This window comes from Ciconia boyciana, chromosome 1 (assembly GCF_034638445.1).
Source record: "Ciconia boyciana chromosome 1, ASM3463844v1, whole genome shotgun sequence".
Classification (NCBI taxonomy): domain Eukaryota; kingdom Metazoa; phylum Chordata; class Aves; order Ciconiiformes; family Ciconiidae; genus Ciconia; species Ciconia boyciana.
In genome coordinates, this window is record NC_132934.1 from 10,354,224 (window position 1) to 10,367,723 (window position 13,500).

At 37.5% G+C, this 13,500-nt stretch overlaps 1 protein-coding gene across 3 annotated transcripts in view; it reads left to right on the forward strand.

The window, feature by feature from the left end:
• SEMA3A (semaphorin 3A) overlaps positions 1-13,500 on the forward strand; it is a 176,068-nt gene that overhangs the window by 52,225 nt on the left and 110,343 nt on the right. For all 3 annotated transcript variants that reach the window (XM_072858416.1, XM_072858432.1, XM_072858423.1), the window contains one exon: positions 844-906. In XM_072858416.1, the coding sequence (XP_072714517.1) occupies positions 844-906 (63 nt within the window). The remainder of the gene's footprint in view (positions 1-843; positions 907-13,500) is intronic.

The following is a 13,500-nucleotide window of genomic DNA, read 5'->3' on the forward strand; positions in this document are numbered from 1 at the left end:
TTTGAATACTTTGCCTTTCACTTTCTTTTAACAAACTGTATTGAACACCAAGGCTGTAATCCAGACTTATGGCCATTCATATTGCATTATCTGAGGCTCCCAAATGAATAGCCTGGCATTTTATGGGAAGATCATGTTTTATTCTATATGTAATTCCTAAAAGCTTTTCAAAAAACCATGAATAATTGACTGTGAGGGTCTCTGGATTTTCTCTGTATGAGGTGAGATCCATTTTCTGCTAAGCAAACACTACAGTAAACCTAGGTTTAGGTTTACTTGTGTTAGGGTAGCTCTATAGGAACAGTATAAACATTTATTTTTTGATGGTGTGATACTTTTCAAATACCATGGCTTCTTTTTTATTATTTAATTAACTAAACCTAGTAAAAGAGTGAACTAACAGATTACACTGAAGAGGCAAACACCTCATTTCTGATGCTGTAACTCTAACATGAGATTGCATTTCACATAGATCCGATTTATTGTTAGTAAGTATCTGCAATTTTCTTCTCTCAGTCTCCATTGCATTACATCAGATTTAAAAGAGTGGAAGAACACTCACTTGATGGAGGGTCAACCCTCTTATCATTAGTATTCAAGATTCACTGCTGAGATTCAAAATATAGACTATATTCCAAGATTGTTTTTACTGTGATTCCTATTATCTCTATTTTGTTCCTATCATTTCATTTCTTTGTCAACAAATTTTATGGAAGAAAAGGAAATAAAGAAAAGAATGGGGAAAGGAGAAACTGGGTAAAGACACTCTGTAGCATTTGGTCTGCAATTTGTGATTATTGAAGCATGAAATAACACAACGTGGTTTTTGTTCTGTGTCTTTAGATTGTTTGGCCTGTATCTCATTCCCGAAGGGATGAGTGCAAGTGGGCTGGAAAAGATATTCTGGTAAGTACAAATCTTTTTAGCATTTTTTTTCTTTTATAAAACATTGTAAGTATTTTATTATGTCTTATTGTGTTAATTCTGAAAGTATTTTTCCTCCTTTGTAAGGTCACACATCCGATCAGAACTTCAGTCTTGAGTTATCTCAGCCTTCTTATTCAAAATAATGAAATTTTGTCTTTATGACCAAGGGTTAAATTTATAAATGGAAGTCATGCAAATGAAATAGAATTTTTCTAAAAAAAAATCAACAAGAAAGAGAAGGGAGGAGAGACATCCGAATGAGAAATATTAACCCTTGTATAATTGTCTCCTGATCTCAGGGTACATAATATTTTGACCTATTTTTGCCCTGCTCCAGGTCCCAGTCCTAGAGTGAGTTCCAAGAAGTGCTTTCTCTTTGTGGCATCTCACTGGAGTCAGTGGGTTTCCCTGAGCTCTTTCCTGCATGGAGTTCATAGCAAGATTGAGGTCAAAGTGGTTTTAACATTCTGCATCCGTTTTGATGCCTCAGGAAAGACACTGTTATACTAGGCATAATTTTCTGTACATTTTCCCTCATTCCTGTGTACATCTTATTGCCTGTATTTATGAGGTAGGAGAGACATAGCCAGTAGCCTCCAAATAATAGTCATTCCACTCTGATAATAACTGTCTTCTTTATAGCAACAATATGGGAAATGGGAAGACAGGGCTGAAGAAGGGAAAAAAAGATAAAAAATACTTGCATGCAATAAGCCAAACAAATACTTGCATAGCATAGCCAAATGGGAAATCATTGTGGTTGCCAAGGTATAACTGAGAGTGGAACTTGGCCCCATGTGTATATGTTATTGGCCTGATTTTCAGAGATGATTCTGTAAAATATTCATAATGCCAACCATATGCCTCTAGAGAGCTCCATTTGAATAATTTCCTAGGTCATAATAAAAATAGTTTAATCAGTCTTTACCTAGGCCATAGAGGACAGTTGTCTTCATAAAAAGCCATTTGGGAACAGTAGAGGTGGATTAGGTAAAAACTAAGAAATATGGGCTAAGCTATATATGTGAAGGGACAGCTAAAGTGCCAGATACTTGGGCTATCTCATTACATAGAAATAATACATTTAAATTAATCCAGCTTCAGGTTCACAAATAATTTTCAGGAGTACTTTGCAAGGTGAGGACTAGAATATCTAATATTCAAGGTTAAAAAAAATAAGGCTAGTGTTAAATGTCTGAGCAAATTAACTAACCTTGCAGCTTGATCTTATACTAAGTATTATGATATTACATTAAGTAGATTTTTTTTATAGCTGGGGTTAAAACTTAGAAAATTAATAAGAGATTCAGCACCTAGAATGAAAGTATAATGTTTTATTTTTTAATAATTATTTTTAGAAACTCACAATAGTAAGAAAGAGTATGTTTTATACATTGCATTAGGCTGATTCCAATCCATTCACTGTAAATAGAGACACTATTATTCTGGAGTGAGCTGGGAAGTTCAGGTCCCCATCCTCTGACTGTGGTAAGCGTGAGAGGACTATTTATACTGTAACTATTTTATTCACCGTGGTTCTTTTGCTTCCTGTGATATTAAGGTGGCTATACCTGCTGATCGTGAGTAACAGGTGAAGCCACCATCACACTCCAATGCTGTGTGTGACCCTGGCGCATTAGTTGTCTGCTATGATCCTGTGCATTAGAAGCAGCACTCCCATGAGCTGGTGGAAAAGAACAAGGCAGAACAGGAGCACAGAGTTCGGGACACGGTGCAGCCCAAACTGAGGATAACAGTAGTACAGCAAAATATTGCTAGAATCAGATAATTTGTTTTGAAAAACATTTTTCACATATATGGGTTGTTGGGGGTGGATTTGCTTTTGTTTTTTAATTTTCAGACTTCTCTACAAAAGGAGGTGAGAAATAAAAAAAATAAATGCATAGGTCATATGTAATGTGTGTCCAGTTTTGATAGGCAACTAGAAGGATGGAATATATATCCTTATGTGTTCAGGTCATCATCTTTAAATATTTACAACTACCTATTCTTGCCATAAAACAGTGCATTACAAACTAAGTACTTAATGTAACTGCTTTAACTGTAATTACAGATAAAGATTACAGATCATTTAAGAAACTTATTATTCCTCCCTCATTTATTCCTTAAAGCCATTCTCAGTACCTTGGGAGTGTGAAATATAAAGGCCATAAAAATAACTCAACAGACTCTCATTAGAGGGAACAAGAGAAATAGAGGACAAATAAAGTGGCATATAAAACATGCTTGATTTAATATTGCTTTCAGCATGTACCACTGCGAAGATATTAGATACTCTTCACTTGTGATGTTTCAAAACTTTCTACATGACAGTCTATACTTCTACATCGAGTTCTTTTTTAAAAACTTTTTTTTTAATTATTGATCTCCAGGGGAAGTCAGTGCTGAAAATGCAGGTCCCCACTAATAGGCCAGGTGCACTGCAGCAGCTGCAGCGCAAGTATAACCCCGGCTCTGCCCTGCTGCTAACCTCAGCTATGACCTCTGAGATTTCCTCTCATAATTATAAGAGGTAATTTACTGTCGTTTTCACTCCTTCAGAGGGATTCCTTATACTGACGCTGTCAGTCATGCCAATCTAGGCGCAGCAGGTTTGTAGCTCAGGACAGTCCACACGGGATTTGAGGAGGGCGGCCGACTTAAGCTGTTCCCGCTCTCCTGATATCCCTTTGTTCCTTAAGCAGTCATTTTCATTTCTGTTTCTTAAAGGGCTTAGTATATGTTAATTAGTTAAGCTTTGCTCACTGGGTAGATAGATAAACCTTTTAAAGTATGCTTCGGATCTCTTTTTCATATGGGTAAGCTGAGAAGAGAGGCTGAAAGACTCACCCCAGCTATGCAGTACTTACTTACAGCAGGACTTCTCTGATAGATGTTAACTGCTACACTTTCCCACAAAATACGGTTTTTTTTCCTAATAAAATCATAATTACTGTCCCATGCAAGTACTTAGTATTACAATATATTTCCATTTCCTCAGTATAGGGTATCACAAGCACCAAAGTAATATTGTTCATTAAAAATTAAAGACTATAAATAACAAATAAGATATTTGCTTACGTAATTCAACTAAATGAGCAATTCTGTGAGGATTTCTTGCTATTCTGGACTCCAGTCTCTCATTTGATCTGTTCTGGTTGCTGTAAGTCCTGTGAATATTTCTCACAATTCCTGACCAGACCTTGGTAACGATCAAAGAAGACAAAGTCTCTACAGAATACTTCTCAGCTTTTATACTGAACTTACAGTACAGACATGCTGCTAGTCATATCCCTCACTAGTGAGCCTCAATATTTTGATTTTAAGATCTCACAGGCACCTGGGACCCAGTAGAAACACATGGCAACCTCTGCATTACATATGGGTTAAATAATAGGTAACTGCAAAAAAAATGTGGCTACAATTCCACTCTGACATTCCTGGGATGTCATAAACCAGCAAAGTGAAGCTTGGGTGAGTTACAAAAGTTACCAGAAACAGTAGTTAGCTTTGCAGGTAGGGATAGCTTCTTGACTGGAAAGCTCATCTAGTCCTTAAACTATTAATTTATTATTGTTTTAAAAGTTTGAGCTGCTGTTTAGTCTAGATACATCTCTGCACTAGATTTGGCTGATGCACCATAGCAGTAGTTCACGTGGTAAAGAATTAATCAGAGAAATCCTATTAAAGGTTATGATAGATTTCTACAACTTGAAAGCTTTAAAGATGTGTTTCTGAAGGGCACCTTAGGATGTTATTTTCAAGTGTGATTTGACTATCTATCTAATTTATTTAGCCACTTTTAAAGATCCCAGCTCAAATTAAATTGTTGAAATGGTCCCTTCTGGCCTTGACATGTATAAATCTTTAAAATTTCAATGGGTACTTTAACAAAGTCATATAGGACAAGCTACATGATGACAGATACTTATACATACTTTGCATGCTGTATGAAATTGGTTACTCCCTGGATGTTTCCGGTGAGAATTAAATGTTGATATACAAACAGATACAAAGACTGCCAAGTACTTTTACTTGGTACCAGCAATCTTCTACATATGTCCTGTTACATGAACAAACAGGTCCATACAGAGAGTTACACTTTTGTGTCATTTCCCTTAACAGCTAAAGTATATCAGCACCATTGTGTGTGTATTACCACTGACTGTATTATAATTTATAGGAGATAGACATCTACTTGGGCTATATAATTGCCATTAAATTTTACCTAGTTATTAACTCTTACCTGAATTCAACTCTTATTCATTTTTTTATACTTGATACTTCTCTTGGTGGTAATTTGGAATCACTGTAGCTCAGAAACCTATTCCCAGTTAAGAATCATGACTCTACACTACACATGACATAGCTATATTCTGTGCATGCTTCTTTGCATTTAAGTGTGGCTGGCACTTAATTATTGAGTTTGTGGTTCATGCAGGTAGAATCACATGTCTGTAATTTCATTCACCATCTCATTTGTTATGATAATACTTAATTTAAGCCAAAATGTTCATATGCCATCAGTTTATGCTTCCTTTCAAGTTTTCCAGACCCTCCCTAAATCATAAGAAAATTAAGAATTCCATAGGCTTATAGATCCATCAGTGTGCAGTGATTTAATTTGGAAAAAAAGAATTAAAAAAAAAGAAAAAGAAAAAGTGGTGTGCAACTTAGCAAGTGTCCCTCAGCCATATCTGGTGATACTTTGGAAAAACAAAGTTGGCAATAAATGAGCACTATTCCCTTTAACTCATTTTATTACTGTTGTTGCCTTAGGGAAAATAGAAGAACATGGAGGCAGAAAGTAAAAGTAACTCTTTTCATCTGTTATTGTAAAGAAAGATCTGAGGAGGGAATCTGAAACTTAAATATACAATGCTGGCTGTATCTAGAAAGCCTGCTTCTAAATTCATCTGACAGGCACAGTTTTCTCCAGTCAAATTATCTCTGGCCCTTTGGGTGTGCCAAAGAGGAGTTCACCCCTTTCTGTCAGGGTTCTTCCTTTGGAGGACATCTACAGCCAGATTTCCAGCTTTCTATCACTGACCTTCACTGCCATCCCCACTTCCTTTCTAGCTCCCTGTCTCCAGCATAGCACTGAAATCCTTCAACAGAGCCTAAAGACCCAGGACCCCCATCTAGCCTGGGGAAAACGGAAAGGTGAATGTTCTCTGGGAGTAGGAAGGGGTAAAATGAGCAAACATCCAAAGCAATGGACCCCCAGTGAGGTTAGGGACAGAATTTACTCTCAGTGTTACCTACTACAAGGAGAAATGTGACTTATGAGCCATTTGTAGGCAAATAGTGCCCCTGCATATCCCTTTCAACTCTATCAACTGTCCTAGTTAGTACGTTGGGATTATTAGCTTGAGGGCTGCTCAATCCTTAATCTTGTCCATGATGTTTAATATGGGCATGATTTCCTACCAAGGCATTGCTTACCGTTTGTGAGACGAGGGACTGAGACGTTTTGTAAGTAGTGTGCTGCTTTAATATTGCTGCTGCGTAAAACTGCTTTGCATAGACTACAAACAAAACAGAAAGACGCATAGGGAGAAAAAAAATAAAACAAACCTACAACCCCTTCACTTAGAGGTGAAATGGGCTTGGTAAAAAAGAAGTATGATACACTGGAGTCTTTCAAAGTCCTGTGGAGCTCTAACAGAATTTTTCCCCCCGGGAAATTCTGGCTGTGCCAGCTCCAGTTCTTGGATGGACCCTCAGTTACGGCTCTTAGTTCAGCTGTCGATCCTACAGCTTGTGTTCATTTAGGCATTTGCATATATTTCTTTATATGAACTGACCAAGGCAAATCAGTTCCTGTAAGGTAATAACTTGTGTACTTATACAGAGGAAGAATTAAGTTGGCAGTTGTTCAGATTTTAATATTTTACCCACTTATGTATCATGAGAAGTCATTTAAGTCTTTGAGTATGGGGCACAAATTTATATAGATCAAGGAGAAAGCTAATTTTCCAATTTTGGGCTTATTTTTCTGTTTATAGGTGTGACTATAGAAATTTGCCTCTGAAGGAAACTTAATATTCTTCAGATTTAATGCAGTCTTGCAGAAATGCTTTTTTTTGTTTGTTTTTGAAATACAAAGTCACAGAGTTAGCAAAGGGGAAGTAAAGGAGAAATGGAGGAAAAATCCTTCCCAAAATTATGGCGTTTAATTTTTTATCAGTAGGTGTTCCTCATGAGCCCTAGTTTGTCCTTGGCAAAGTCTGAGAATTACTTTTATTTATGTCTGAGTTACCAGCTATTGCTATTTCAAAATTATGTTGGTAATTCCTTGTTATGATTTATTGCATCCCAAGATGGACAGAGTAAATGTATTCTTTGTACATTTCTTTGCAGAGCAACATAATAACCGGATAACTAGTAAAAATGATCGATACGTTTAGTCCCTGTTTTCTTTCAGGGCTTCAGTATGAAGCTCATGAAGTCAGAGAAAAGCCTTTCTCTTGGTGCCAGTCACTTTTTTTTTTTTTTCTGAATTTGCTTCACATTTTTTCTATTTTAGCACACAGACTGGGTTTTTTTTGGTTTGGTTTGGTTTAGTTTTGGGTTTTTTTTCTGTTGCTTTAGTAAAAGGATGGCTAGTTTAAAAATTAAGGATAGGTCTACTCTGAAAGATCACATATCACAGTTCCTCTATACTCAAGATGTGGTCACTATGTCACTATTAAATTAGTCCACAACTAATTTTCTTTCTGTAGTCCTGTTATTTACATATACCAAAAATAGGTCTACTAAATTCCTCCCTGCTGCACACAAGTCTAAAATATTGTCTGTTTTTCTTTTGTAATAAGTAAAACAACTAAATACTAGTTAAAGGGACAGTTCTTAAAATAACCTAGGAAATAATATGTAATTATTTCCTATGTTGATGCTAATGCTTTGTTCAGTTTCCACATCTTCATGTCAACAGAAGATCTTTAAAAAAGATTTTCTGTGTAGAGAAAGTTTTGTGTTCTGAAGATGGTGGAACAAGAAAAGTAAGAACAGTAAATAAAGGGAGAATCTATATCTTTCTCTCTTGCTTTTGGGATTTTTTTGTTTGCTTGTTATTTTTCTTTTCCTGAGTGATGTGATCTGCGTTGGATCAAATCATCTATTGATCTCTTTTTCCCCTGGGCAATTCCTTCCCGATTAACATCTTCCAAAACTTTAGGTTGCTATACATGTATCATGAATACAAAAAACCCCCTCAACAACAAAGAAAAACAAAAAAAAAACCCCAATCCCCAAAACCAAACTAACAAAAAAAAAAAAACAACCCAAAAAACCAAAACAAAACCGCTCAGCAAACTCTCATTTCAACAATTGCACTTTGGTGCCAAATTTTTACTGACTGGGAATTTTAGGCTTCTGTCACTTAAGGTTTCTCTGTTCAGTATCTCTCTGTGGTGTGAAAATACTTTAATATCCACACACAAATGTCCGGATTCCCACAGTAAAGTGCATGTAACGTCATAGTCTAGTTTACAGAGTACGTTTATTTACAGGCACACATATTGCTAAGCAACTGTCTCTTATAGATGCAACAGTCTTTTGCTTCCTTTCAACACTTCATGGTCTTATGTTCACTTTCAACACAGAAGTTTTGAGTGTATTTATCTTAGGTGGCTGTGAGTAGAAGTCATTACAGGATATGCCTGTAATATGCTGAATAAAGGCAAGGTGACTGATATGGAGTCTAAGTAAGTGCTTTATGTGCCTACAGCAGGCTTGACAACCTGTTTGTCTGAAATACTCCACCCAATGAGCAGGTGTTGATCCTGTTCCGAAAGGCAGACTGTAATCTGATTTCTCCAGGAGACAGGTGATTACCCCACCCAGATAGAAGAGATAGACAAGAGACACTCTTCAGATCTAGACTGTGGTCGCAACTTAAATTGCTGCTGAGCTTGGTGAGACTGCTTGAGCTGAAACCAAGCAGTATTGTTCATTTCTTTGCTAATAAAGCCATGCCCAAAATGTGGGACAGGTTTACTCTACAGAGCAAAACCAATTTTGTTTTAAAGTTATGGTCAGAACTTCTGCTTAACCTCAAGGCTTTCCAATGTTTTGAGTTATATCTGAAATACTCTTCTGTTCCTTAAATAAATTCATTTTGTACTGTAGGAAGTACATACTACTGAAAAATATAACAATTCAAAATAAAGGAAGCTTGCTAATGCTCATGGAAACTTTTAATGTACGACAATCATGCTGTGACTGCAAAATCCTGAAAACCCACTTGTTTGCTGGACTGCATCTGGAAAAGACTTTGTCTTATCTTGTTAACTACACATTAATCAAATGTACAAAAATATGAGATGTCATTAAATCAGGTATTTACTGCTACAGCCTTTTCTTGGCATCCCTCTAGCTGTTCACAGGTCCAGAACAATTATTATCTTCATCTGCTGAATGAAGATTTAAGGACTGGAAACATGTCTTGTAATTTGAACATACTGAATACAGAAAAATTTGGATAAAGTTTGCTTCCTGAGATCGCTAGGTCAGATGGTTAGTGCTAATGACAAAGATTTGGAGGCCTGATGTGTTTAGTCCATGCAGTCAAGGGAGGCATCTTTAAAGCATGGCTTCTAATGACTTCTTCTAATGGCTTTTGGTTTATGACTGTTTCCAGGACAGACCCTAGGGAGTATCCCACCTGGCTTAGCTACCTCCATGATTAGCCTCTGCTAATAAAAACCAGTAAACGCTGTGCCAGATGACCAAGTACCAGTAGTGACCACCAGATTTGCAACTAGGTAGGCAGGCAGGGAGACATTTTGTGTTGCACCCGCACTAACAAAAAGGAAGAACCAGAGGAGCTTTCCATCTGCTGTGCAAGTGTGCTGACAACACAACTGTTGGCTAATATTGCATGCAGTTTTGTGGCTTGAAGGAATCAGGATATATCTGCTTTTTTTCAGTGGCGTTTGTTTATCATATACTTTGTTAGTTGGCTTCTTTTTTCCTGTCTTGATGCTTTAATGGTTTAAATTCATGCAGACATCCTGCAACTTGAGTAAATTATACGTTTTAAATATTCTCATGAACTCTTGTCATATCAAAAAATCAGAGAGATAACAGGCAAAATTTAATTGGAAAGATAACTGGAAGTACAGTAAGCTGTACTAGGCAACCAAAAATGTCTTATCAACCCTCATCACCACCTTCAGTCTGAAATATCTCAGGGCACATCTTGACAGCAGAGGAAAATCTAAATATGGAATTAATCAATGGTTCCTGCGTAATGTTGGCACTGGTCACCATGCCTAAGAGCAGTGTCATTCCTGACATCTCCAGAGGAGTCAAGTCCTCCAGATCACGATCCAGTATAAGGGCCAGTGGATCTGGGGATCTGTCAGCTTTTTCAAAGCTCTGAGGTGGGAAGACAAGTACAATTATAATTCAGTCCACAAAATAACATAGATTTATAAAAGAGACTAGCTATTTTGTTTACTTAGACATATTCTAGGTTTATATTGGGTTTGTGTGTGTGTGATGCAATACACACTGCTTAAAAGGCTTTGACTAATGGGGATGTAATCCCCAAGAACTAAGTTAATAGAAATCCCTTTCTGTCACACAGACCCCGATACTTCAGCTGCTCGACTAACTTCACTCAGCACTGCAGACTGACTCTTTTGCAGAGGGTAGGACTATAAAACATTCATCCTGCTAATTGCAAAGTACAATAATGACAAAACAGGGATGGAAATCATGTTATTGATCCAAACTGCAAGGAGTGCACAGTAATAAATCACAGTCTGCAAATTTTTTCATGCCAGCGGACCTTGCCTGCTCTAAAATCATACACCTGTCTATACAGGTGCAGCTGGAAGGTTATCTCATCGAGTACAGGTGCCAGGCATCATTTCCCCACCCATTAAGGCCTGTAGGAAGCTCCTAACACTGGGGGACTTTCCCATTACTGCCAATGCAGCACTTAGCACAGTAGCTTTGCAGCAGTGTTACCAATTAGCTTACTGCAGTAACATAAAATTTAAAAAGATCATTGCATTTTAAAAAGGACTGGAATAATTTGCTTTGTTCCATGCCTGTTCTGGACCTGTTTAAGCAGACTGTGCTCTTTGACCAATGTTTTTAATAGAAAAAGGAGAACAGTAACAATTTTTAAATAGTCTTACTGCATTTTACAAAAACTTGCACACAAGCAGCAAGAGCTGTGAAAGCATATGCTATGTAGAGCTCACCCTGAAGAGGACTTCCTTGCACATGCTTACTGACATCCTAAAGTGTTTGCAGGATCTAGTTGAGAATCGATCGTCTGTGTACATGGCATTCACATATATTTATTGCACAAACACTCCAGAAATATTTTCCTTGAAACAATGCGGCTGCATGCTGAAAAAGATACCTAGCCGATACAGACTGAACTGATCACAGCTGGCAGTAGCCCACTAGCAAAAGACAGAAGTTAAAAAACTCCCTGATAAGTCCGGAACATCTTTCAGCATTGTGATAAATTTGAACGACAGCAGTAATATCAGGGATTACTTATTCTCCATGGATATCCCTGACCTCGCCACTTGAGAATTCAACTAATTGGACAGAAGAAGAAGAAAAAAGTAAACATATTCATTAAAGTCATGTATGGGACTTTATATGGAAACTGTCCATCCACTTTGATTTGAAAGACAAAACACGTATTTATTTTGTTTGTCCAGCTGTTAGACTATAGCTTTAAATCCCCTTGTCCATCCAGTTTAGACAAAACCTTCTGATATTTTAATCACTTGGCTATGTGGGAAGGCTCCAATAAAGGAAGAATATATTACAGGGTCTGATCCTTATCTGGATTAACTCAGCAGAAAACTGTTGAAGCTAATGATACTGTAACGGATTATTTAGCCTTCTCCTTATTGCTCTGCATAATCTGGCTATTTGCATTTGCTGTAATATCTGGGAAGCAGTATGGACATCAATGCTGGTTAAAAAAAGCTGGAACAGCTTTCTTAAAATAAGGAGAAAAATCTGGATATTAGTTGGTCACAGAGAATTACCCTTTAACTTCCACTTAAAAAGATGTCATTAAAAACTCTTTGCTGCGTCAGTAAGCCAGATCGAAGGCTGTAAGTTCCAGGCTTCTGGAGGAGAGATAGTTACTGGAAACTCATAAAAACCACCTAAATTCTGTTTTAATTTTCATCCATGGAGCAGATGTTTTGACAGATGGATGGACTTTATTTTTGTAACTGTCCGGGAAAAGTCTGCATAACACAGCCTAATCAGTGTTACATATCTGTAGTGTTTGTTTTTCAATCTTTCTGCATTTGGCTCCTATGCTTTTGGTTGCAGACATTTTCTTTGTAATTTATTTTTTCAGGCTAATCTCTCTCTGCATAAGCCCTTCTATCAATTTGATATATAAATATTAGAAAACTCTTAAAAAATAAATGTGTATGTTTGGTTAGTAAGTCAGACATATTGATCTTCATATAGTGGGTGCCCTTATGGAAAACTTAATTAACACTTTATCTTCTCTTCAAGACAGGGCCTCTGCCCTTATACGTAGTATATAATATTTGGAATTGAAATTTAGTGTTAAGGTCTCTGTCCAGACACACTGGACCTCTTTGACTTTAATTCACACTCTAAATGTAAGTGACAGTCTAATAATTTTTCAACTTGTTCTGCAAACAGGAACAGTTTAGTTTGTTTAGTCTGTTTAGTACAGCAGAATTTGCAGCGGGGTTGGTGCTTTGGCTGCATTACCAGAGTATGATGCAAATGATTTTAGCCACTTTCCTTTCAATACACTGTCAGCGTGGAGCTGAGGATCTGAACCCAATAACCTCCTCAGTCAAGTTCAGAGGAAGTGTAAACATCTGTAATGTACCTGAAGTTAAAACCTTTTTCTCACTCAGGAATGCCCAGTAAACTTCTGGGGCACTGTTCCTTCCAGGTGGCCAAACGCACCTTTAACTCCTGAACGCAAGGTAGAATGGATTCAGCTGGATGTCCTTGTGCCCTCATATGCCAAACCAACCCCAGCCTGTAGTGTCTGCTTGGGCTTTGGGGAGGGATACAGTCCATATTCCTTCAAGCAGAGGAACAAACTGGATTGTGCCCCATGTTTGGGGTGAGCGCTCCAGCCACTGCACATGGCAGAGCCAGGACAGGGCACGAACCATTTCTTTGGCCGTGCTTTGGAGGACGTTGGCCATCACAGGACTGTTTGCAGAAGCAGGTCCAGCAGTTACACTGTAAAAACAGTAGCTACCTGAAGCAGTTCCCTCTGTCAGGACAGAGACAGAAAGACCTTGCAGGCTATGCTAAGAGGTCTCAGACATGAACTTAGCTGCTCGGTTTTTAAGACAGAGGTACTTCTGCACAAAGCCAAAGGCAGAACACTGGGGAGACTTTATACCCTTTATTGAAATATAAATGAAGATTAATACTCTCCAGGGCTAGGCAAGATAAATGAATGGGGGTTTTGAGTACTGCAGTAACTCCCACATGATATACCTAATTTTCTCTTTGAATATCTACCTCAATCATGCTGTTCCTTATGCATTCACTTATGCTTTCTGCTGTATGTATGTA